We start from the raw sequence: 27,148 nt of genomic DNA on the forward strand, positions 1-27,148 counted from the left end.
CAGCCAGTCCAGTCCGAGTTTAATAACAATGCTTTCACCTATATCTGCTTCTCCCATATTCCTTATTGTCCATATCTTCTTTCCCCTCCTCTTCCAATTCATCACTTGACAATGAGAAGCCGTTCTCTCTTCCACCTCCATCGGGTTTCTTCTTCCTCACAGCTTCACTGAAAGACTTCTTAGGGGACTCCATCTGCTTGAGTTCGTCCAACTGTCATATCAACCAATCCTCTTCTCTAGGAATAATAGGAAAGGAGGGCATGGGAAGTTCTTTGGAGTTGATCTTGCTCCTGCCTAGAAGTTTGATGTGGTTCATGTTGTCTTGAGTGGCCGCTGTGGCTGAAACCACCCTTCATGTGGCAGATAATGGGTGGAGACTTCATGATAACTTGGAGAAAACAAAAAGAAAAAACTTTGGGCGCTCGTTATTTAGTAAAACAACTGAACAAAGTAGTGGTATTTTTCTGGATTCTAACAGTTGTTTAATCAACTCATTCTACATTGTGTGAAGCATGATAAGTGTATCCAAATTGATACATGGGCCTATATTTCAGAAATTATATAAAGAAGCAACCTATTGTTCACATTTCACTTGTAAAAAGCTCATCATCAGTGTGTTTAAGCTTAGTATGACTTCCTTTTTTACAAAGGAAATCTATGCAGCCAAGAATATTTCAAAAAAGACTATGCTCTTCATACTTAACATTGTTTTTCAATCTGAGATTTTACAAACTGTATATATTTTCTTGCCAATCTTACACTCAATTCCTTTGAATTTACAGCTAAAAATAGATTTGTTTGGAGATTTCGCAACGCAGTTCTTTGATACCTCGTTTACAGTATTCTTTAGGGAATGGCTTATGTCACCCAATGCCCATGCTAATGATATGTGAGGCCGTGGATCCTGTAGACAGTAGGTCTAGTTGTAATATTAGAGGGAAAAAGATAAAAATAAAATAAAATTAAACATGAATTATTGATATAGATCCTGTAGAAAGAAGGTCTAGTTTGTCAGAGAAAAATCAAGAAATTGCATTGAGAGAGAGAGAGAGAGAGAGAGAGAGAGAGAGAGAGAGAGAGAGAGAGAGAGAGAGAGAGAGAGAGAGAGAGAGAGAGAGAGAAGATTATACCTTGTAAAATTCAGGAAGGCTATGAAGCTTATAAATTGCATTGATCAATTCAATTTGCTTTGTTATCTGAAAATCATTGAAACGGAAACACGTTTTGTATACATCACAACTAAATAGGATGAAGTAACTAGATCAAAAGAGGACAAATTAGGACAACAAGCACAATGAATGGAAGAATGTGCATAAAACTATCATGCTAGAGAATAGTAAGAAAAATGTCTTCTGATTTATGTTGCAAGTTACAACATGTTACTACTAGTATTTGATCTGATAACTAGTACAAATAGGGTATTAGTCTATTGTATGGTACAACATTATCCATCGGAAACCTATTCAGATCTGAGTACTGTTCACCGGTTTCGGAGGCAGAGCACCCACTGTTAGATGCTATGTTTTCCAGTAGAGATCAGGTTTCCAGTGCCGGCTGATTCAGTTAAGACTCCAGCAAAATTTTGGTTTGATATCCTCCTCCTCTGAATGTTCTAACTTCTAACATCTAACATCACCTTCGAGCAGGTGAGGCGGACAACAGTTTCAATTTTGTTATCAGTGAGATTTCCAGTAAATTCAGATTCAGTTTGGTTCTTCTGTCTTTGATGTTTGTGATAGAAACAGGTTTGGCTTGGTTTATAGGAGGAAAGGTAAGGAGTTGATGGGCTGATTTTTCACTGCTTTCCCTGCTTAATTCATAATTGTTGCTAGATGGCTGTTTGTTGGCTCTTTTAAGCTAGTTTAGAAGGTTTAGGAGCAGTAGTGCTAGGCCTAGCTGCTGCCTATAAATACTAGGGGTGGGTTAGTTTTTAGTTAGTTAGAAAATTCTGTTCAGTTTGTTAGTTCAGGAGAGGAAAATTCTCTCCAGAGTTGGTTAGATCCAACAGTGTACTTCAATAAGGGATTGTGATTTACAATCCCTAGTTCATCAATAAAATCCCCTAATTCTGCTAGTACCTTGATCCTATCATTTTGGTTTTGGCTTCCTGCTGTTAGCATCTTGACAATGTTTAATTTTAGCTTGATTTTAACCCGAAGGATCATATTGGAAGGTTTGTGGCACAATCTATGTGGAAAAAGGAAATTTTATCAAGAGAGAAAAGAATGTACAGAAGAGGATGATACATTTCCACAATATACAGAATATACGGCTCACAAAACTGACAAGACAATATGATGAAAGCATGCCAAGGAAGATTATTAAACAAAGTACTATGTCCTCAGCACTGAAGGGAACCTCAGAATGAAGTATACGGTATACCTCGGAAGAAACAAAATCAATAGTCAAGAAGGAAGTATACTTCAGAGTGCCTTTCCAACCAAATATATCAATGCACAGCAAGAACTGTGTTGTAGGATCCAAAACCTCTCATTTTGTTCATGAAAGCTTACGCAAGTCAATAGAGCAAACCCATGATTCTCTAAAGATACGGAAACATCTAATACAAAGAGATCTCACCATTGGATAATGCCAAAAAAAAAAAATAAGCTCATCATCTGAAATCTAGACAACAACACTATAGATATATTAGAAGACAAAGCAGGGAGAGGCCTGTGATTTTGGAGCATATCATATGGTAAATCCTATTAAAAGCTGCAGTTCTATGCTTTCACCTTGCATTTTCATTTCCTGTTTTAATTTTCATCAAGTTAGCTAATATCGTTATAATATATGTTTAACTCTATTTTCTAGATACTTTATCTACATGTATACAGATATTCTGTTGTTCAATATAATATAGCATTCTATCAACTATTCATTTGCATGATACTCTCATATGCTCCAGTAACTTCTTGAGCTGTGCCATTTTCCTTGCAAGTTGCAAGACTAAGAGAAAAAAAGATATCCTCATTGTGTGAAAAACATATTTAAAAGGTTTATTGTACAAGGTATTGGCAGTTTTACATTTCATCCTTGATGTATTTTAGTTTCGTCATGTCACCATTACCCATTATTAGCCTGAGTTTTATGGCCCTCAAGCTTTACCAATATTCTACCCAGCAGATTTATATAGAAAACAAATGAAATATAAATACCAAGCCATTAATGTCACCAGCAATGCAATATTTAAATCCAACTGATGACTTGGTGCAAAAATAGAACTCAAGAAATATAGGGCCATTGAAAAAGGAAAGAAAGGGCTGCAAAGCAAACCTCTACTAAACCTCCTTGAACAACTTCTAAGGAGAGAAAGGTGCGTGTATGATCATCATTTACGAATACCTCCCACTGGTTGAAGTCAATCCAATAACTACTTCAAAACAAGATAAGTTAAAATAAGAAGGTCAGTTGGATAGATACATGTTTCATTTTCATAATAGAATAACAATAAAAAATAACTGACTGGTGTCGTGTTTGAAGTTTCTGTCGAAGCATTGAGACCACTGAGTCAATTTGATGAACCCCTATTGGAACAGTTCGTCCCAAACTTATGTGAAACTCCCTTCCCAAGGCAACCTGTTCAAGCTTCTCATCACTTTTGCAGAGGACTTTAAGTGGGAGATCAATGTCAACAACATGAAGATTAGGTTCCTGAGAGGTGACTTTCTTCAAGAAAGTGGCTATTTCTTTTTTTGATGAAGATGAAATATGAACTGCAAAGAACAATAGCAATCTGAGTCCAACATAACTGAATATTATATAGAATAACTCAAAACTTTTGAGAACATTGTGAAGGCTATTGAAGTCATAAGAAGAATCATCCAAGTTTAAAATGGGCTTGGCTCAGGGATTGCCCAGAAAAATATGCAGAGACTAAATCACTTTTCGTCCACTTATATTCACATTCTAATCAAACAAATGCCCAATAAATAACAAGGAGATGATTACAAAATTTAGAGGAACATTATTATGTTAACTAGCATTCAAGCATTGAACCGAACAATTACGACTATTGACCACACATTTTATCACACTTGTCGTCTTATATCTTCTTCAAATTCAATTATTTTGATAGCTATCTTTGCCTAAAGGATTAAACTCTTGAATGGAAGAAAATAATGGAAGAAAATAACTAGTTCATATAGGGATCATATAATATCTAGTATCTTGAGAAGAACCATTTCACCAAAAGCAATAAATGGTTTTTGATCTTAACATTACCCATGATAAAATTAAGGAAACCAAAACTTGAATAAGACATGCTAACATTCTTAACATAGGCAACAGTATAGCAAGATCTAATCCATAAACTAGCAATACTTTCCATGAACAAGTACTACAGAACAATTTCAACATCATATCCATAAGGATTCCATAATGTCTAAGTCTAGTTCTTTCTGTTCAAATCCTAACAGAATGTTCTCCCAATGATTTTTCTACTTTTCTCTGGCTAATCAATAAGTTTCTACTTGGTAATTCCTAGGTGGAACTCTAAAATAATATCAAGTCCACCAGATGATTATTCCTTTTGAAATTTGATCCTGCACATGCAAACCAATTTTGGAGTTCCTTTTCGTTTATGCTTTCTTCTAAAATCACTACAGTACATCATAATATTTCTCCTACCCCTTCTTCAATTAATTACAAAATTTAGAGGAAAAGAAATCCATCAGACCCTCGCTATAACAATATTTCTAAGGCTCCTTCCAATACAACTCACCACCAGAGGCCAACAAAGGGGAAAAAAGATGAAAAATGAAATATAGCGGATAAGACTGTGCTTGTTAATGGAAATCAGACAAGGAGACCATAATCCACTTACTTGGTATGTATACATGTAGGACATAGTTACCATCAACATGAGGGAAACTCCTAACTCTAGTTGTCTGTCCTATTTCCAGATCTTGAGAACCTTCAGCAACAAAACAGTGAATTTGTCATCCAAATCATCATACATGCACATGTAAAAAATAAAGTAAAAGTTTGTTCAACTGCAAAATTTAATAAAATTTGAAACATATTCTAAGGTTAGTGCAATTAATGAATGTTACAAATTTCTTCGTGGATCATCAACCCTCAACCTATCCAAGTAAGACCATATTCCATTCTCTGTTGTACTTTTGTTATACAACAACAATGCCTACGACCAACCAAAAACGAAAAACAAAAACAAAAACAATATCTTATGAATAAATAGTGACTTGTCACATATCACATATCACGTGTTTAACACATTCATACTTAAATCTCTTTTGTTATGGGATGAATAGAAATCTGATGCCCTTTTGTTACAAGCTGAAAGAAAATAAACTTAAAACCAACCATACCAAGCAAACTTAGAGGGTCAAGGAGTGAGATAGGAGGTGGTGGCAACAGTGTGAATTCTTCAGAGCGAGCTTTAGTTGTACATGAAGGGGCAGCTTCAGAATCCGAATCAGAAGATCCATCCCCATAACAAGCCTTCAGTGCATCCATTGGCTTAATACTCACAGTATAGCAAGGGCGCGAGTGTGAAACCTGAAATTAATATCACAAGAAACCAAAGTAACAAAAGGGCTTCCATTGGCATATTTTCCTGGCAAATTCAATTCAATCCGATAAAAAAAACATATTGGAACTAAAGAAAAGGATCAGACTCGTATTCTAAGACAACATGCACAAGCCAACAGTGACGAAGACACAGAGAAAGACGACTGGGGACGGTGACTGGCAGAAAAGAAGATGCCACTCAAAGACAAAGATGACACAATGACTAGAAGAACAAAGCAAGCAGAACACCAGCAGAATTGATGCCAGCCAGCCACAATGAGACCCAAGCTACGAAATGTCCGCTATATCGGTGTCATAGATCTATTGAGTAGAGGAAATTTAGCAAGACGCGATGAGCCGTGATCCACTATTGATACCTTGATCTCCTCTCAAAGTTGTCCAATATCCGACGAGTGGGTTATTGATAAAATTAAAAAATCATCTACCAGAACTAAAATTCCATGTAACTAATCTCAAGTACCAAACCCAAAAACAAAGAACAAAGCTAACATTAGGCCTAAGAACCTTAGATGAAAATTGAAAACCTAACGTAATTTGATCAAACAATATGATCAGCAAATTTATCAACAATTCAATCAGAAACTTGCTCAATAATCAGCAATAACAAATTGATAGCAGAATTTCCCTTATAGCAGCAGCAACATTACCAACAATTCAATCAGAAACTTGCTAAACAATCAGCCATAATACATTGATAGCAGAATTTCCTATATAGCAGCAGCAACATTATCACGTAATCAACAATAACACATTGAACAACAAAGATTAAAACATAAGTACCAAGAAAAAATGGCAGAGGTAGAGAGGTAGAGCAGACGGGCTGAGAGGAGGAGGCGGTGGAGCAAAGCTTCACAGAGGAGTAGGAGGAGACGGAGAAGAAACACCAACAGAGAGAGGACGTGGCGGCGAAAAAGAGGCGAAGGCGGTGAAAAAGTAGCACAAGCTCCCAGCCGACGAAGTAGAGCACACAGAAGTCGGAAAGGAGAGGCGCCGTGCAACGGCGGTGAGCTTTGAGTGTGTCCGTCGGAGAAGTGAATAGCAGAAGTGCACAACAGAAATGAGAAGAGAGGGGGGGGGGGGGGGGTTTATCTAAATAAAAAAAATTAATTATTTACTCCTTTAAATGGGATTCCAATATTTGCAGAATCTCCAAGATGGTCCTCCAAATTCTCACAATTATCTAAAATGATCTTCGAGATCTAAATTTTGTTAGGGTGGTTCTTCATATAGAACTTCGTTGTTTTACTATGATGGACAATTTTAATAGTTAGGTAAGGTGGATTCATTTTAATTTGGATCCAATTTAGTTCTTTTCTCGATGTATAATCTTAATCTTATTGTGCAGAATATTTCTCCTATTTTCTTTTTTATTATCTTTTTTGTCGTATCAATTTGTCTAAAAAATTTATAAAGCTAATAGAATAGGAACATTTATACGTACATATACATAAGATAAATATTTTTTAAAATATCCACCTTACTTAAATTTGTTTATGCAATAAAAATAGAATAACATTTTTTTTTTGTAACATATAAGAGAAAGAAAACAAATTGATCTAAAAGTCAATCTAAAATAAGGTAAAATAATAGTATTTAGAGTCCATTTGGATAGGTCTATAAGTGACTTTTTTTAATTTTTAACTTACAAAAATGTGTAGTATTAATGTCTCGTACAATTTTCAAAATAAAATTGTAACTTTTTAAAAAAGTTATTTTGGTGTTTAAGGAGAAGTTAAAAAAAAATGACTTCTCTCATAATAAAAAACTTTTTATCACATTTCTCTTAAAATAAGTACTTTTAGAACTAAAAAACCAAATACAAAATAACTTATTTATAAGCTACTTTTAATATAACTATTTATTATTTAAAATATTTCTTCAAAAGTAACTTAATTAAGTTATTTACCCAAATTGGATCTTAGTTCAAAGTTTAAATTTGTGACCTGTTCCCTTTGTTGAAGACGTTGCAACCAAGAAAGCATCCATTCTTAAAAATTTTTGTTGACCATACCAAGTATAATGGTTTCCACCATATATTACTACATATTAAAAATAGCAAGACATGACGAGTCAATTTTGTGCAAAATATAAGATTGGACTCGATAATATAATCGTCATCTAAAGCAATATGAATCGGACAAGATAACTGATCTTATTTCTTGTAGTAGCGTTCAGAAAAATTTGCTAGCACACTTGAAGAGCAATTAGAAAAGTATAGTTTGTTGGCTTTAAAGGATCATCAAAACTATCAAAATTAAGAAAGAAAAATAAATGACAAAGATGACGAAGAGGAACCAGAAGAAACGCTCAATACAATGGGATTAGGGTTACAAATTAGGGGAGGGACCAAATTGGGTCCAAATTATAATGAATTCACGTCACCTAACTAGAATTGTCCAATATAACAAAAGATAGCCACATCAGCGTTCCGACAGCTGATTCTGCACCGAAAATAACACAGGAACCACTATAGTGCCGGAGTTCTTTCTAAGGGACCACTATAAATTTGAAACTTCGGATTAATTTAAATTCACATAATGGGCCGCTGACTGCTCATCAGCAAATTTTTTCTTGTCGACCTTTAAAGTATGGGTATACTTAAAGATTTTCGTCATTGTCGCCTCACGGTCCAACGACTTAGACTATAAATTAATATATCAACAAAAAAAATAAATGAACAAATTAAACAACTAATTCAAGTAACTACTAAAATATTAAACAATGATAAAAAAACCTACCAGTCTGCTCTTCGTCTTCATGAAGGTCGTCGTCCCACTCATATACTTCGACGACCTGGGCGAATCCCTGTTAGCGACGTTTTCAAACGGCGACACTTGAACCTGTCATTAGCAAAATAGGCCTCCAATTCTTTCTTGATGGTTGGACAGATCCACAATGTTAAGTGATCGCGCCCCTGACGAATGTCACTCATCATTTCTGTAGTCGTTTGGCTGCTTGGTGGTCGTATATCTTTTGGATAATGAGATTATGCTCCGCATTCCATACGAATTTCAACTGCACAAAGTAATTCACCATTACAAAAGTTAGTCGGAATAAGATATAGTTAAAATACAGTTAATTAATTCAACATTATTGGGTTTTTACGGTCCACTTCTGAAACCATCGATCTCTGATCTCAGCCGAGATCTGCGTGTAGGTCAGCCACGGGTAGTTGTACATCGACTTAATGACGTCGGTGATCTCCTGTGTGCAAGCATTGGGGTTTGGTGCAAACCTAACAGAAAAAAAAAACATAACATTCACAAACACATAGAAACGCATACTAAACTTAAGATTAACAAACACATAGAGATGCATAATAAACACATAGAAACACATAATAAACTTAAAATTTTGTATATACTCGCGACTACATGCCATTGGGCCAAATCCTCAGCAGAATGACAGGCGATGGTGGAGGAGCATCCTACTGGAGGCATTGGAAGTATCACCGATCGTGGGGTCTGTCATCGCTGAATCTGTAAGGAGCGTAGCAAAAGGAGGCACGTAATTTGAGTTTGGGATCATGATGAATTGCTGGACCTGCTTGTGATGTCACAGGGATCAACGGGGTAGAGAGCGATGACTGGGCGACGTGATCGACTCGACCTACCTCCTCTACCTGTCGTCATGTCTACACAGCAAATATATTACTAACAGTAATCGACATATATTATTATTAACATAAATCCAACCAATCTCAATCCATAGCATCAGTCGACACACAATTAAACAATATCTATCAACCCTTTTCAATCATACCCCAACATAATCCACAGAAGAAAGAATGAGAGTCCTTTACTAAGACAATAAACAGAGACCCACACAAGTAAATACTTTCAAGTTCCAAATGATTATCTGTTATCACCAAACAAGTCTAAAACAAGTAAGTAAGCAACACATGTATCAAGCCACAAAAAAGCATAATAGTGGATTCATGGTATGAGAACTCTACTCACAATAATAAACTAACAAACTAAGATGCACTAATTCCAAAAATTCTAAGACATCTTAGGTATACACTCTTCTTTCAAATCAACACACCTTCACAACAATCTAAATCACAGTCCCCTCAAAAGGAGTATTCTTCCATATATCTAAAGCTAATTACATTGATCGAATTATAAAGTATACACTACAATATGTATCACTTAATATAATGTAATACATTCACATTAATATTACATACACAATATTCTTTTTAAAAGAGTTAAAAGACTATTTCAAATAAGTAGTTATATGTATTTTTTACTATGTATTATTCTTAGTATGCCTTAAAATTTTCTCTAAATAAATATTTTAAAATAAACAATAGTATAATATTATTTGCTTAACCTACTTACTCAATAATAGAAATACATTATGAAAATTTATATTCTATTAATTAATAATAATAATATTTCATACTTTATTATGATTGGACATTTATATTTCAATTTCATACTCCATTTTGATATTCCATTATATATGATAATATTATGGACATCTACTATAATAATCATTTTATAACGTTAATGAATTATAATTCAAATGACATAGTCTTTTTATCTTTGCTTAAAAAAAATCATTTTATAACAAACAAGATATATATTGTTGATTTGTTGCGGTCGTATTAGACTTTACTACTCCGTTGAAGACTTCCAGATAGGCGACTGCATACTTTCGTCACACACATGATGTCCTCCCCTGTGCCCGGGACATGCTTTTACACAATCACGAAGAAAGAATTTCATGCATCTGTAGCCCTCCGTTTCGGACGAGAAAACATCCAAGGGTGGATATACGCGGTTGAGGAAGAAAGAAACTCTGCTCTTCAGACTTTAACAAGCGAAGCGTGTTGCCTTTGCCATTCTAACATTTTACCCAAACCCAAACTATTTCCCTTCATTTCTTCTCTTCTAAGTTCCTTTCATCTCCCTTCAATTCAATTACTTTCTTCTTACCCTCCTTATTCCACCCTTATTTCTTGCGTTCTATTCTATCTCTTTCTTTGGAACACAGAGGTAATTATTGTTTGTTTATTATTAACAAATAATCTAACAGCTCATTGAGAAGCACATGATTCCCAAAGAAGCACGTGATTCAAACGATTTGAGCTCATAAATTAAGTTGTGCAGTTGTGCAGTTGTGCTCCTCTCAAGCTCTTAGTTTTATTGTAACTTTTTTTTTATGTATTTTGCGGGGATGAAGTTTTTGAGAGAGACAGAAATTAAAGGGACAGGTGCGGTCAACTTTAAGTAAAGTTGATAGATATTAGATGAGAATTTAATCAAATCAGTTAAATTCTAACCGCTCTCAGCTATCAGCTATCAGCTCTCAGCTATCAGCTATCAGCTCTCAGCTGTTAACTTCACGTGAAGTCGACTTTATCCGAGTTTCTACCAGAAATTAATTGTTAGTTAGACAAGTGTAATCTGTGCTTCATTATCAAATTGTGTCTCTGCTTATTTATTTTCTTTCAACAATTTTGTAGCTTACTTTTTGAGGTGATTCTACTTCTACTACTACTACGACGAAAATTATGAGTGAAAACCTGAGATCTGCAAGTGGCAGCTCGAGCTCAAGTTTGAACAGCAGCTTTCAGGATACAGAGGATGATCAAACCATTGCTCGTATCTTGGCAGAAGACGAGAATTTCAGGGATGGAAACAAGCTTGGGAAGCGACTTTCTCATTTAGATTCCATTCCGGTATGAAAATCTTTGCCCTATTATGTAAATTACGCCTCCTAATTGCAAAACTAATTAGACCTTGTCAATTTTACTTTCACCAAACCTCATTTATTTTCCTGCTAGTTTTATACTGTTACCTGCAATGGAATAAGAATACTAATTCACTATCTTGGCAGCACACACCTCGTGTTAATGGAGAGATTCCTGATGTAAATGACGCAACACTAGACCATGAGAGGTTGTCTGAAAGGTTGCATACACTAGTTTTTCTTTACAGTTACACTTTATTATTTTTTATGTGGTTCTCTTGTATCACATATTAGTTCAATTTAATTTTTCAGTTTAGGAAAGGAAACACAGGATAAAAATATAATCTTGATTGAGAATTCTTCACACTGGAGAACTGCAATTATGTCCATGATGATAGTTTAGACATGTATGAGGAACAGACAGAGTTTAGTTGATATAAACCAAAATATGTTTTATGCACAAGGTATTTTGTTTTATTTAATAATTACACTTGTACATCTTCTGTAGGTTAGTTACATATGGTTTGGCCGAACTGCAGATGGAGGGTGATGGGAATTGCCAGGTTTATCCTGTTTCATTTTGTTTTATCAGATTTAGAGTTTCGATAAAATCTCCTATTCATTTCATATCTTGTCTAATGAATGCAAATATGTTATCTGGCAGTTTCGAGCTTTAGCAGATCAGTTGTTCCGTAATCCCGAGTACCACAAGCATGTAAGGAGGCAGGTTATCAAGCAGGTGTGACTATTAAATCTCTCCCTGTGCATTTATATCTGTGTGACGGTGTCTACTTTAAATATTTCAGTGAATTAAAATCATTACATGGTAGTATTACATGCATAATCTTGCAAGGTTTTCTTTTTCCCTTTTGTATTTTGGTTTTGTTGCTCATTCTTCTTTTTCTTTTCTTTTTCCTTTTTTCCCCCCACCTGTTGAGGATTTGAAGGAAAAGTTAGAGTTCTATCAATCCTCACATAGATATACATGTAGACACACACACACACATATACATGTACATATATAATTTTTGCTATTTCTAAGACTCGAATCTAAGACCTCCTAGTTAAAATAGGAAATACTTACCATCTTCACTGATCTTACATTCGTTATTATTACACAAAACAAACCTTTAGTAAATAAAAATGTAGTGCCTATTAATCCACTAGTTGTAATATAGAGTAACAAATAGTATTAAATAGCATTCAATTCTGACTCCTTAATTTTGGCTGTTGTTTTTAATCCAATGGCTATGATTGCTTATTGTTTTTTCTTTCTTTTTTTTTTCTGTATTTAACAGCTAAAGCATCACAAAAAGTTGTATGAAGGTTATGTACCAATGAAGTACAAAAGCTACCTGAAGATGATGAAAAAGTTAGATATCACTGCTGATCACTTTTTGCTTTTCTTCCCACAAAATTGAGAGCATATAGCTCTGAGATTACACTAATTCAATATTTGCATGTTGTCTGCCAATAGATCAGGAGAATGGGGAGATCATATTACTCTACAAGCAGCTGCAGACCGGGTAAATTATCTAACTTCTTTACTTAACTGTCAAATCTTGACAAGTTTCATCCCTTTTATGTATGAATGACATTTTGACATAATATGCCTCTCAAATATTTAAGCTCTTACGTAGAGCCCACATAAATGGCCTTATATCGTATGCAAGGAGCCTTTGAACTTGCATTGTGAGCAATCCATAGCCCACTTTACATTGATCTGAAATATAACTTGTTTATTTAGATGAGTAAAGGGAAACAATAATCAAGTAGTAGCCTACCTCATCAAAAAATATCTATGATGCAGTGTTATGAAGCATCTCTCCTAAATATTATAATGTTGGACAAAAATATACATAGGTGCCTTTATATGTTCTTGTTTATGTTGATAAACTGTTATATATTTCAATAAAATAATGGTCATACACAGCACTGAATCAAAAAGTTGATATATGTGGATTAATCTTTGATACACTATGTGTCTATGTGTTTGCCTTTTGTTACTGTAAAAGCTGGTACCAGTGGAAATGACAATAACAATAGAAAAGTAACAGAAAATGAAGAAATGGAGTGAATGAATGATAAAATCTTTGAAAGATTTAAAGGATGTGTCTTCAAAAGATTCAAAGATTTAAAATAAGTTAACTGTAATTGGGTTATATAATTGAGCATTATTGAGCATGGTAAAGTCTATAGTCTATTGTCTGCAACATGCTTGGATTTTCAGAGTGTATAAATTTGGTTTTTTGTTTCAAAGGATGTGTTGTGATTCAAACTTTTTCCCTCTGATAAAATCTCATAAGAATAATAATAAAGTAAGGGTGCTAATTTTAACTTCTTTTGATATTCTTATGATTGTAATATCTAGATTTGTGATATAACTTTTCCATAATTCTGTTCTTTCAATTGTTAAAATTGATTTCTGACTACTCATGGATGTGTTTTATTTGTTTTCAGTTCAATGCCAAAATCTGTTTAGTCACCTCGTTCAGAGACACTTGCTATGTCGAGATCCTTCCTACGGACAAAAACTATACTATAGGCAAGTATTTTAAATCAATTCTATATTTCTATTATGTCTGCTGACTACTATGATACCTGACTTGAATTGCATTTGGCTTGAATATTGTTTGCGTCATGGTGGTTGTTGCCATGTTTCCCGTGAGCGACAAGTTTCACTTCTGGTGAAAATGATTAAGCATGAATTGTCTGAAAATGATTAAACATGAATTGTCATGTCCAAGAAATGGTTAAGAGAAAAATTTAAAAGGGAAAAGAATGGTAGTAAGTAATTGTATCTAGCTTTGAATTAAAATTGTTCAACATTCTCCTGTAAGTTTAAGTTTATACTTAGGCAAATTATTGATAGATAAGGCGTTCCTACTTTTTTCTACTCTTGCAATAATTAAGTTAGTAGTGACCCAAAGCTCAAGTGGTTTTTTGGTGCAAGGTCAAAGAGTAAGTTATTAAATCAAACTATATATGCAAAACTATTTAAGGAAGATTTAGATTTCAATAAGTAGTAAATTATGGTGTGTTACCAAATACCACTCGGATGAACAAGACTTATTCGTTGTTGATAAACTTTTAATTGTTTCATATAAAGTCACAACACAAAATTGAAAGGGCCTTTTGATTCTTTTAATTATAGAGCTATGGCTAAGCTTCTGGAGTGAAGTGCACTACAATTCACTGTACGCAAGTGGAGGTAATGTTGATAACTATCAAAGTAATTCTTCTTATAACCTAATCTTTTATGTTTTTATTTATTTCTCAAATTATTTACAGATGTTCCTGCTAGAGCACCTAGGAAGAAATATTGGCTCTTCTAGATTGATGCCAGGTGCTGACATCATGCATCAACTAACTTTATAATAAGTAATAAAAGGTTTCCAACTTTTGTATTTTATACGACATTTTAATATATGAATTGCGTACAGAAAATCATCAATTTAAATCCCCTTTCAGGGATAAACAACAGTCAATGCATGATGCTAAGCTTGGCTTCCCTCTGTAAATTTATTGAAACTTCATTGTACAGTTTTATTTTCTACTTTGTATAGGTTTATATTCATATCTCTTTTCACTGTTTTATACCAGTAGCATTATTCGGCTAAACTCAGTGAAGTTATCAAACTTTCTTACATTGTTTTTTCTTACGCAGCTGTGATATTCTGCCAAGTTGAATGGTAAACCTATTTATGAAACTTTTTTCTTTTTGACAAAAATTTTTCTTCTGCCAGTTTTTAAGATAATTTCTTATTTCCAAAATAAAGATAGGAAACATGACAAAACGATGAAACCTGGATGACATGAAAGAAACGTGGAAGACGCATCTTTCTCATTTCATTGTTTATAACATTTACCATTTAAATTCGGTTTTATAATTATAATTAATAATATAACAGGCAAACATGTAATAGCTAATCTGATTAATGTATCTATTATTTTTCGCCTTTCCTCATTGCCGTTAACTGGAATATTAGAGAAAGGGAAATAACACTGTTTTTGGGTGAAAAAACTTGTTCAGTCTTTCAGAGTTAGTTTTAAGTTTTAACAAAATTAAACCAGCTACTTGGTGTAAATAGGAGTGAAAAAGAAAAAGCTGTTTAAAAAATTCTATAAATGCCCTCTCGAGCGACTTTGAGTCTTAGTATTCATTTACTCCCCTATAATCTTTCAGCAGATAATATAACCCTTCATATTGTAAACTACAAATTTAAAAAACCTAATCCCTCCCCCCCCCCCCCAACACAAAAAAAAAAAAAAAACAAAAACACAAGGAAAAAAAAAAACCCACAACACCGGCTCCTCTGTTCTTCTGTTAAGTTGCAAGAGGAAAATAATTAGAAACCATATTTTCTAACCTTAAAACTAACCATTCATCCATAAATACTTCCTCAGATAAATTCTCCTGATCGCCGAAAATTGACAATGCATCCTCTCCCCTATCCACTAGAAATTAGTCTACTAACTAAAAGTTCTGCAGGTAGCTGATTAAAACTGGGCCTACATGCTTTCCTGCTCGGTCATAACTCATCATGAACTTCTGTTTGCTCATCATTCTTTTCAACACTTGGACCTTCTTGATTGTCAGCGAATTCATCACTTGTGCCTTCTGAACTGTCACCGGATTGATCACCGGTAGTTGAGGTGGAGTTAGAATTACCCGAATCCTCCTGCACTTTGCTCTCAGTTTCATTCTTCACAGGTTTCTGAATTTTAGGCTTAGGCTTGGGAATTTTATTAACACTGGCAACCTGAAAATGAGTATAGAAAACTTAAATAAGGCAATGACCCCATCTTGGACCTGTAAACTGTCTTGATCAAGAAAAATAGAGAGACAGTACCTTGTTTTGAAGATCAAACACCTTCAAAAGTACTTCTTCAGAAGTAAAAGCTGGTGTACTGAATCCAGAAATACTGCAGAAAAAGTACACAACACCACATCAACTTCCATGACCAATTACAACAAGCCCACCATGCAGTAATCACAATGCAATTTCCTCAATGGCCAAACACTAGCGACTAGTCAGGAAGATCAAAATAAATGCTAACCGACACCAATAGAATACTGAAATAACCAAAGGTAACACAAATTAAAACTGCATGAACTCACTTCTGTTGTTCAGTCTCTTTTTCATCCAACCACTTCTTTAACTTTTCAGCATCATCTAGAATCTAGAAAATAATTGACCCAAAAACCAAGAATGAGTTTCCAAATAATAATAATAATAATAATAATAAGAGAAAAAGACAAATAAATCCTTGACTTTTAATTCGAAAACACACAAATCTCTCACTAATTGAAAATATAAAAGCGTCCCTCACATTTTAAAATGTGAGACATTTAAACCCTTCCGTCCAAAATATATACGGACAAATAGGTCCTCTGAAAGGACTTAGATGTCTCACGTTTTAGAAAGTGAGGAACGCTTTTGTATTTTCAATTAGTCAAGGACTTATTTGTCTTCGAAATAAAAGGTTAGGGACTTATTTGTCGTTTTCTCTAATAATAATATGTAGAATATTGAAATCAGGTTAAACCAGGTACCGCATCTACTCGTTCTTTTGGAAGCCAAGACTTGTTTACCTTCCACTCTTGAACAATCTGCAGATGTCAGAAAAAGATTAATATATAAATGCTTCCAGTTCGATACCCAAATACCTAATTGATACTGTACACGAACTATGTAAACCAGACACTACTTCGGATATATACCAGACAGACCAGCGTATATCCAAGTGCTTGCACATGTTCCGTTTGTTCAACATCAAACTGGTTTTCTAAAGAAAATTACGGCATTTTATAATCTACTAAAGCTCAATAAAGGCAACTGCAGTCATTTTAAGATATTCATGGAGTTTGATAGTTTCATAACAAAAAGTTATACACATCTAGAATCCCAAATGCAACAGACAGTTGAACATTGCTCAAACAAAATCTAATAATAATGGCATCACAAGGGCTGACATAATAAAAAAATAGATAAAGAACAGATAAGCATCTTTATCAATATTTCCATTTATACAATAGTCATTTTCCACTTGGTTGACTAGATGGATCAAATGATGCCATCATGACCGTTTATAGATGGACTATTTCAAGCTAAATGTTTCTTGATGGTTTCACCTATAACCTTTCTTGGTCCACCTTCTACATCTAATAGTTGAACTACCCTCCAAAGTCCACCCATCCAACTTCCACATAGACAAACCACCTACTGCATGATTCAAAAGTTCCACAATAGTACCACTAAGTCCTAACTTAATCATGCATTAACTTTTCAACAAAATCTCATCTAGTGTAGTAGTGTCAGCTCATTCAACATAGCATTCACATCTCCACAACATATTATTCTTATTCTCACACTCAGAAGTCTCCTTTGTGGTAACTTTTTTTCTTAAGTGTGATATTTTTCTATTGAAAATTGCACCAGATGCACTTCTCCATTCGTTATTTTGAACCTTTCAAAATTTTCTATATTGCAAAATTCCTTCAAATTGGGAAGAGTAACATCCCAAATCAATCCCCAAAAGAAATTTAGTTGAACACTGTAATCCTCGAAAAATTTTAATCACCAAATTAGTCCCTAATTTTTTATTTTATTAGACACATCAATCGTCATGCCAACTTTTGGTAAAAAGTTAAGCAAAAACAATCCCTAAGAATTTTTTAAATTCTCATCCCTACATATAGACGAACAATCTAACGTGGGGGCTGATTTGTCTAACAAAATAAAAAAATTTAGCAAATGCTTTGGTGATTAAAATTTGTTGAAAACTGAAGTGTTCGACGAAAATTTTTTATTGATTTGAGATATTGCTCAATTTCAAAAGTCAATTTAAAATAATAGAAATAAAACAAGCACAATCCTCTAAATCTATCCTATCAAATAAAACAAGCACATGGTTACCATAATCTCTGTAAAAGTTCATAACTACTTGAGCTTTAAAAGGATCATGTGGCACATACAGAGAGAAAGAGAAGACAAGAAATATGCGGGAAGGAGAGGGGTGGGTGGATGATGTTAGAATATCTATGATTAAATGGATTAGGAATTATAGGATCTATTGTGAAACGGTAGTTAATCGGGTACATATTCCCTTTTCAAGCTATAAAAACCAGTCTTCGGTGTGTAGCTAAAAACACAGAATTCTTATGTCTTTCTCTCCTTCGGTCACAGTTAACATGGTACCAAAGCCTAGTGAGAAAAAAAAACTGATAGAATGGCATCTAGTAACAGGTTTGGGCTATTCTACAAGAGAAGAGGTAAGTAGCTCTACTCTAGTAGCTGATAGTGAGCAGTTTTAGCTTGGTCTAGCTGGCTGTTGGTTAGTTAGCTTTACTCCTAACTACCTATAAATAGCTGTGTTGTAGTTATGTTTTTCATACTTTTGCTGTTTGTTAATTCTTTAGAGTTGGAGAGAAACTCTCTCTCTGAGTTGGTAGTTCGAACTGTGTAAAATCCTAACCTTCTGCTAGCTCCTAGTTCTATCAAAATCTTTCCAGATACCATATGTCTTTCTGCTTGTCAAAAGACTCCACAAATCCCTTTAATAGTCTTAAGCAATCCCCTTGAGTCTGGTTTGGTAGATAATCCTCTGTTGTTCAACAATTTGGCATGAAAAGGAGAAACCACTCTGTGTTATACCACCACACTCCTCAAGGATGCACATATTTGATTGTTTGTATATGTTGATGATACTGTCATTACTAGCAGTGGTGATGATGGCATAACTCGCATTAAACAACATCCATGTCAGCACTTTCATATCAAACACCTTGATAGAATTGTTACTTCTTAGGCATTGAACATGCACAGCTTATGGACATCTTAGACGAAGCTGGCTTGCTTGGAGCCAAACCTATTGATTCTCCTATTGATCCCATTATCAAACTTCTACTACATAAAAGGGAAATCCTTATCTAAGCTAGGAAGGTATAGAAAATTAGTTGAGAAACTAAATTATCTATTTATCTCACTCCCACGTGTTCAAAAATCTTCTTTGCAATAAGTGTGGCTAGTCAATTTTTGAACTCATCGTATGAAGGTCATTTGAATGCTCTGATCAACATTCTAAAGTACGTCAAAGGTGTTCCCGCTAAAGGTCTTCTCTATGAAGACAAGGGTCACATTTTCTGTTTTAAAACAATTGAAAATGAATGGAAGAAAAATCTACAAGACACATTACATCTTAAGCTTTTAATTTGGTACCTGCTTCAGCTCATCGAGATATTTCTGGGCATGTTCAATAGCAGCTGGTCGAGCTGTAAGCTCTTTTAACCTGAAACAGATGTTAACCAATTCATAAAACACCATGCTATAAAGGCACAATAAAGTTACTGGTGCTACTCTACAACTCAAAATACAAACCTAAAGAAAACTGGATCACCAACAGCTTTCAACATATCTAGACGTTCTTGAAACTCAGTAGCATTGGCATCTTCACCATCTGTGTACAACCAATCTTGCACCTAACAAAATGAAAGAAGATTGGGTCAGAATTCTCACAAGATAACATTTTTTGCATGTCACCAAAGGAAAAGGTTAACCTCATCAAGCTTCTCAACAAAGGACTGGCGTTCCTCACTTGTAGAAACTTTTTCAAACTCTTCAACAGTATCAATCTGGTAATAAAAAGAACGCAGCAATAAGAAAAGTTGAAAAATAGCATACAGCACTAACAAGTGGATAATAAATAGTTCAATTGGTTTATTTTGATATTTGAGGACAGATAAAGACTGAAGGACTGAAGCTTGTTAGTTAATTTGGCTATAGACAGTTTTTGACAGAATAAAAGAAATGCAGAAATGCTTATTAAAACTTTCATTCTTTAGTTGAATTTTGATGGAGAATATATTTTTGCCTCTCTCAAATTGATAATGTCACTCCCTTTTCTTTTTTCTTTTTTTTTTTCCCTTTTTTGGGCCAAGATGTGGGATGGAGCCATGGAGGAGTTCAAATACCCCAAAGAAAATGGAAAACTGAAAGGATAAAGCTTTACAAGTTATATAAATGATGAAGGCCTTCTATACTAAAGGAAACAATAAGCATATTTCTCTCTACCAACCTTTTCCTTAGTGGTATATATATAACCTTCTAAATTATTTTTTAACTCGGCCGTTCTTTTTCTTTCAGCATCTTTTTTGTCTAGTGCTTCCAATTTTCCTTTGGCTTCGGCAAGAAAATCTTTAGACAGAGACATTCCAGGATCTTTCTCAACAATCTGCCACAAGTTAAAGTAAATACTGTATATTAGCTCACATTTCAAATTTTCCCCTTGAGACAATTTCAAGAGCATAAACTAGGTGCAAGTAATTATCTTCACCTTTAATGGTACCCTAAAGGTCTTCTTTTTAAGCTTTTTCTCCATGACAGGTTCAGCAGCTACTATCTCCTCCGCATTACTATCGGTTGTATTACCCCCACTATCAGTTTCCATTTTTTCACTGCTTTCTGTGGAATTGTTGTTAGCACCAGCTTCAGTTGATAGGTTCGATGAAATAGTCGAGTTCTCTACGGTCAGGGTCTTTTTGGGAACTTCCACCCATTCTGTTATTTCGATAACAGCATCAGCCCGATCAAGAGAGAGAATTCCACTTCTGCTTAGAGAGAAATGTATAATTGCCTTGATAGGGGACGACAGGTTTCGAGATGAGTATCTGGAAAATATTAGAGAAACACAGAGAGGGGGCACTAGAGTTTCTAAGTATTTTGTATGCAAACAATTCCTTAAGGGTCTCAAATCATAACTAGTTCCAAAGTTTTTTATCCTTACTTCTCACTTGCATCTGTCAAACCAGAAATCTGGTATTTTGCAATTTCAGGAGAAGTGACACCCGGTGGTAAATGATTTTCACTTTCATAAGCTAGCAACACTTCAAAATCCTTGTTGTGACTAACGGATCTGAACATCTGGCAAGTATGCAATACAATAAATCATTAGTATAATCAATTGGTTTGCTCTTCTTACAATATGAAGTATCAGGAAATTCTTCTTATAGTATGCTGTGACTTGAAGCAAGAACATGAACTGGTTTACCTTGCTCGGTAGTTTCTTCATTCGTGGTACTAGTAACTGCCTCGAGCTTTCATCCTTCAGAAGATCAGGACCATCCAACTCAACCACAAATCCATACAAAGAACCATCAATCATTCCTAGCTTGCGGTTCAATTTAATTCCATCACTTAAATTTGCAGCGTGCAACGCTGCACCAAGAACAATAGCTTCATCAGCATCAAGATGCCTATCAAGTTGTTTTCTCCCAAGGAACTCTTGAAGCTTAGCCTGTAATAACATATATATATATATATATATAAGAAGTAAATCTCTGGGCATAATGCTGTAGTGTTGAGTGAAATACTCTGCTTAAACAAAAAACACAGACAATATGGGTGTTTCAGACAACACTAAAAACACAATGCGATGCATACCATTTCCAAAATAAATAGGTACCACGCATAAGTTGACAACTTGGTAGGGAGATTATTTAATCCCAATTTCGTCATATTTAAACTTCATTCAAGATAGTTAATTTGCATATTTCAGTTATAATGTCTATACCGGAACATGACCATATGAGCTTCTCTTCACTTTCCTTCACTATTTATATCAATAAAGGATAGCAATACCAACTCCAAGCAAATCTTCAAGTAAAATGGGTTCAATTTTGAAAAGGATTACAAAGATTGACAACAAGAATAAACATTTTGTCAAAATATCTATGCTGTATGTACATATATTATATGCAAAGGAATAAAAGGATGGATCTCAAACTTTGCAGATAAACTCTCAACCTTCCCTAACAGCATACTGCCCAAAGAATGACAACAAAAATTGAAAATATTATTCAAACCTGTAGCTTTGGCACTCTGGTAGCACCTCCAATCAACTCCACCGCATATATCTGGTCCATTGACAAGCCAGAATGCTCAATCACCTCTTTCACTGGCAGAAGAGATTGTTCCCAAATATCATCACAAAGCTCTTCAAACTTCTCACGGGTTATTGAGCTCCTGGAAGAATAGAAGGCATGATCGAAAAAGGCCTTAAGAATTACAACATCAGCAACAACTAAGTCCTGTCTCACTAGGTGGGTCAGCTACATGATTAAAACAATACCAAAGTAGCAATATAAATCATGTGTTCAAACCATTTATATTTAAATCTCTTTAGAAGCCTTAAGTATTAAATAAAGTCTAATGTATTGTAATTTGATAATAAACACCAAATAGATTCTTTTTTTTTTTGTTGACAAAAAAAGAATTTATTTTGAAGACATTTCTTGACAAATAGGTATGTATATTCTTTCTCATCATTTTGGTTGAAGCAAGCACTTCCTTAGAGATGTTTGATCATATAAAAGAATTTCATCCATCAAAATGCATTTCTTTCTCAAGTTCCTTCTTGGTTCTTGGATGTTTTTAGCTTGTAAATCCAAGTGGAGATAGCAATATCCAGTCAGAGGCCAGATCTCTAGATCCATCTGAAATGTTTTCTTGTAATAATACTTTCAATTTCTAACTCATCCCTTGGATATAACCTCCATCTACCTTGGTAAACCTATTGGCTATCTGTAAGTCCAAAGCTTCCCGCAAAGTTAAATCTCTTATATGAACAGCAGTGCTTGCATAAATGATACGTTGCGAGTTTTAATGCTACATAGGTTAATTTCCCATTTTGATGCACTTCATTTGTGTTGAATTTTGTTTGCAAAGAAGAATAATAAAAATAGAAGTATAAAATGAATAAACAGATTATATTTCATTGATCTGAGACTACAATCAGCCCATTAAGTTATATGTATTCAGTTTTTCCCTTAGATTCCTATTAGTATCAGTTAGGTCAGCTAACATTAACAGCTCACACATAAAAGACAAAGAGACAACTTGAAAAGGGCAGCCTGGTGCACAAGCATCCCGCGTTAATGTAGGGCCCGGGGAACGGCCGCACCCAAAGGGTGTAATATATGCAGCCTAACCTGATAATTACACGAGTGGCTGTTTCCACGGGTTGAAGAGGGATTAGATGATATTTCTATAATCTTAACGAGGGAAATATGAAGGTGGGTGTGGTGTCCTATAATGTATAATAGAACAATGAGCTGGTAGATAAAGGAAAGAGACTATAAGGCCATAAATGAGTGAGAGATGAAAAGACAAAGACAACAATTGGAATTAGATCAAAATTGAGCTATGGCATTGCTCAGACATTGGTTTGTGTTCTTATTAGAATATTTCTGATATGTTACTCCACCATTATTATGTTACTCCAGAGTTATTAGATCCAGTAGTAATGCTCTCTACTTCATTTTCTTGTACCTTTTAGGGTGTGTCTACAAGTTGCAAGGGAAAGGGAAAGAAAGGTTTTAGACGAGAAGGAAGGGGAAGTGAAGGAAGGGTTTGAGATTTTCAAACCCCCTCTCATTCACGAGTTTAAAATAATTAGGAATGTGAGGTTTGGAAGACAGACCGTATATTTTTACAATTTTATCTTTTATTAGAATATTAAGTACAAAAAAGTAAAAGGGAATAAATAGTAATACAATAGTTTATTGGAATAAAAGTGTAACAATCTATTAATCTCATGAAACCTCCAATTTGGAGGAACTTGACAATGGGGATTTTGGAGGATTAACAAAAAGCTCCAAAACCCTAGCCCTCCAAATAATAAAACTCATGAATGAGGTTTCCCTCCAAAGCCTTTTCCTCCCCTCACCCATCAATTGATAAGTCAATGAAAGTTTCACACAGATTCCCTCCTTTCAATCCTTCTCTTTCAAAATTATTCTCTGCTAGGATTCTTAATACTTTAGAATAAAGAAAAATAACAACAAAGAAAAGTGAAGGTCATGCTTTTAAACTTAATATATCACCAAAGCATACAGATCACAAAACCCAAAGACAAACCAAACATGGAAAATGTGTAATATTCACAGAACATATCAAGCTGCATCATTATACAAGGCAAGATCATGGCATGCTTGTTTAAAGCAGCATAACTTTATTCAATACCATGTATGTTTGCAAGGGTTACATTTTTAGTGGCTTAATATAATTGTTTATTAAGTACGACACAAAATTTTGATCAGCGTTTCAAAATGTTAGTATACAATAAGAATATACAAATTCATTTAAATCAAAACTACAGAAGGAGCGGTGAGAAAATTTATAATTCGGTACCTGAAGTCTATATCATTATGAAGTGATTCAACTGAAATAGGAGCTGCCGTGTTTGCACTAAGAATTTCTTTTGTTCGCTTAACCTGCTTCTTCAATTTTGCCATAGCCTTGGGAAATTTCCTCACATCTATTCCACCACCAACTTGTTTATTGAACTCATCTGCAAAATGCTCCACCAACCGGAGTTCCATATTCTGGCCACCCAGCTCTGCGTTCCAGCGTACGTCCTTAACCTACACAGATTACAAAGTAAGTGAGCAAGTTAAGAGGATTAAATTTTTCAGGAAGAAATCATGGAAGCATTTACGTAATGAATGACTGATCACTTCATTTAATTCTGGATCACACGCATCAGATACGAAATATTGAAAATACAGTGGTGTTTTCCATCAGATTTCATATTTAAACACATAATGGTTAATTGCTTTAGGCTAATACAAGTCACTGAAGTCCTGGAGTCCCTTGTTGATTATCTGCAGGTCAATTTGTACCTAAGTATCATGCACGCATACCTAAAACTGGCCAATACATTCACACATACCTGAAACTGGTTCACAGACACAGTCTTCCCATACTCTTTGCTCTTGTACGCTGAGAAATACACAAGTGCAGCATAGGTACTGCCAGAACCCATGTCATAAAAAACAACATGCCTGGACTCATTGGAAAAGTCTTTGTCAATCCCATACTGCAACGCAGCGCCAGAATGCTCATTTATCAGCGAGAGAACATTAATCCCCGCCAACTGAGCCGCCTGAAGTACCCCTTTCCTCTCAGCCTGCCCGAAATAAGGCGGCACCGATATCACGGCGTCTTTGATCGGAACCTTGGAGTGGAACTCCGCCAAATGCACCGCATAGCCCAGCACCATAGCCACCAATTCCTCCGCGGAATACTGAGTGGCGCCACCATCGCCTTCCACCACGAAGCTCACTGTGCCTCTGGAATCCTCCTTCACCTCGAAAGGGAGGTACATTGAATTCAGAAACTTCTTGGCGAAGCCGTAGGGTTTCCCTATGAGGTCCCTGATTTGGGAGTACACGTCCTGCGGATAGCGAGCGGTGAGGCCAGCGGCTTCTTCGGCAAGGAGACGGTTGCCGGAGTTGAAGGAAACCAGCGCCGGTGATTTGCGCTTCGACATCTCGTTGATGGCGATAGAGATCGGTGTCTGACCAGGTTTCAAGTTCACGACAGCAACTTTGAGCGATTCGGACCCCAGATCTACGCTGAACACCGCGGATTGAGCAGGAAAGAGGAAGAAAAGCAGAAAGAACGAGAGAATCAACGCCGGCTTCGAGAAGAACGACGCCATTTCTTTTTATCCTTCTCGGATCGTCTTTCGCAGCTGGAAAAGTTGAGGATTTAGCAACGAGTTCGGTTTCAAGGATTAAGAAAGAAGGTGGTTGAGGAAGGGGAATGCGTTTCGGAGAAGGGGGGAAGAAGGAGAAAAGCTACGGTTGAATAAGCAGATCGCATTCCCTTCAGCGTTTGGTTGCCGAGAAAGTTAGGCGATGAATTGCAGGGAATGTGGCGAGGGATGGTATAATACTCAGACCAGCAGCAGGCGAGGCGTGACGGGTTTGACAATAATCAAAGGGTTTTTCTGCGTTTCTTTTATTTTTTTTAGTTATATTTTCTTTCTCTACTAAAATATAGAAATTAGAGGAGAGCTTTGCTTCGTGTGATGTTTTATGACGTGGGAAGTGACCAAGTGAGAGAGGGTTTAGCCAGTGCGAAGATCGCACGTGGCAATATGTACACGTGGCACAAAACGAGAAGCCACCTAGTGTTGTTCATCGAAATTTTGTGGAATGTGTGGGATGGTTTGGTTTGCTGCTACTTTTCAAAGGGAATTTATTTATGTGGTGTGTGTAATATATTTATTTAAAAAAGCATGTTAAAAGTGAAAAAGACACATGTATTAAAATTATCAAATATACTAGATGTCTAAGGGTTTGTTTGGATTAGTTTTTAAAAAAAGATTTTTTTTAAATTATTTTTTTTTAAAAGATCTTATAAAGAAGTAAAAGTAATTTTATGTTTGATATTTTATGTGAAAATATCTTTTTATCTATCAATTATGTTTGGGTATAACAATATAAAAATATTTTTTATTTATTTATTACATAAAAATTATTTTTTTAAAAAAAATACTTTTTAAAAAAAGATGTAAATTACAGCTTCTGAAAAAAAATATTTTTTTATTTTTCTAGTATTTTTACTATTAGAAATTTGTCAAACATACTAAAAAATTTAAAAAAAAAAAAATATTTTTCATTAAAAAAAATTTTTTTAATCAAAATAATAGCGTCCAAACAAACACTAAGTCTATTTATTAATCAAATATAACCAAGTTGTTAAAAATAAAAATATATTTATGCATCACTCTCTTTTTTTTATTATGTTTATTCTCTTTCTCCATTTACGAATAACGACTCATTCTCAACACCTTCTTTTTTACTATTTTTTGTTGTATTGTGCTATATATTTAGTACATTTTGTTTATAATTTTATGTTAATTACACGTTGTTTTAGAATTTTTCAATTTACAACACAGTACTTGTAAAATTGGATTTGAGTTTTTGTTAAATAAACAAATCTTCGATGATAATAAAAAAATTGTAGTTTATATGAGCTAAATCAGTGTGAATTGAAAGTTTTTTTTTATTGAACGTAATTGAAGAAATACGAATGACTTTTTTAAT

General features: G+C 34.7%; 3 protein-coding genes across 7 annotated transcripts; 1 reads left to right on the forward strand and 2 right to left on the reverse strand.

The window, feature by feature from the left end:
* Positions 1 to 520: 520 nt before the first annotated feature.
* On the reverse strand, positions 521 to 6,889 carry LOC112740879 (uncharacterized). 2 transcript variants are annotated; one of them, XM_025789566.3, is made up of 7 exons: positions 6,334 to 6,889; positions 5,331 to 5,520; positions 4,826 to 4,915; positions 3,467 to 3,716; positions 3,277 to 3,373; positions 1,131 to 1,196; positions 521 to 904 (listed from the first exon to the last, which is right to left on the reverse strand). In XM_025789566.3, exons 2-7 carry the CDS (start codon positions 5,476 to 5,478, stop codon positions 713 to 715), a joined length of 843 nt encoding a protein of 280 aa, XP_025645351.1. In that variant the 5' UTR covers positions 5,479 to 5,520; positions 6,334 to 6,889; the 3' UTR covers positions 521 to 712. The 2 variants fall into 2 exon arrangements, with proteins under 2 accessions (XP_025645351.1, XP_025645350.1); XM_025789565.3 differs by having other exon boundaries at positions 3,277 to 3,376; positions 6,334 to 6,858.
* Positions 6,890 to 10,153: 3,264 nt separating this feature from the next.
* Positions 10,154 to 14,830, forward strand: LOC112740881 (OVARIAN TUMOR DOMAIN-containing deubiquitinating enzyme 11). 4 transcript variants are annotated; one of them, XM_025789570.3, is made up of 10 exons: positions 10,154 to 10,947; positions 11,027 to 11,242; positions 11,401 to 11,474; positions 11,762 to 11,816; positions 11,918 to 11,992; positions 12,552 to 12,625; positions 12,731 to 12,779; positions 13,714 to 13,798; positions 14,408 to 14,464; positions 14,545 to 14,830. In XM_025789570.3, exons 2-10 carry the CDS (start codon positions 11,075 to 11,077, stop codon positions 14,586 to 14,588), a joined length of 681 nt encoding a protein of 226 aa, XP_025645355.1. In that variant the 5' UTR covers positions 10,154 to 10,947; positions 11,027 to 11,074; the 3' UTR covers positions 14,589 to 14,830. The 4 variants fall into 4 exon arrangements, with proteins under 4 accessions (XP_025645355.1, XP_025645354.1, XP_029147756.1 ...); XM_025789569.3 differs by having other exon boundaries at positions 10,154 to 10,556; XM_029291923.2 differs by having other exon boundaries at positions 10,154 to 10,556; positions 11,401 to 11,462.
* Positions 14,831 to 15,347: 517 nt separating this feature from the next.
* LOC112740880 (heat shock 70 kDa protein 17) lies at positions 15,348 to 26,348 on the reverse strand. The gene is made up of 14 exons (XM_025789568.3): positions 24,985 to 26,348; positions 24,444 to 24,676; positions 22,118 to 22,277; positions 21,304 to 21,549; positions 21,040 to 21,176; positions 20,590 to 20,923; positions 20,332 to 20,487; positions 19,814 to 19,888; positions 19,635 to 19,735; positions 19,476 to 19,545; positions 16,811 to 16,867; positions 16,376 to 16,437; positions 16,107 to 16,179; positions 15,348 to 16,016 (listed from the first exon to the last, which is right to left on the reverse strand). Exons 1-14 carry the CDS (start codon positions 25,753 to 25,755, stop codon positions 15,786 to 15,788), a joined length of 2,706 nt encoding a protein of 901 aa, XP_025645353.1. The 5' UTR covers positions 25,756 to 26,348; the 3' UTR covers positions 15,348 to 15,785.
* Between the last annotated feature and the right edge of the window lie 800 nt (positions 26,349 to 27,148).

Source organism: Arachis hypogaea, chromosome 14 (genome assembly GCF_003086295.3).
Source record: "Arachis hypogaea cultivar Tifrunner chromosome 14, arahy.Tifrunner.gnm2.J5K5, whole genome shotgun sequence".
Classification (NCBI taxonomy): domain Eukaryota; kingdom Viridiplantae; phylum Streptophyta; class Magnoliopsida; order Fabales; family Fabaceae; genus Arachis; species Arachis hypogaea.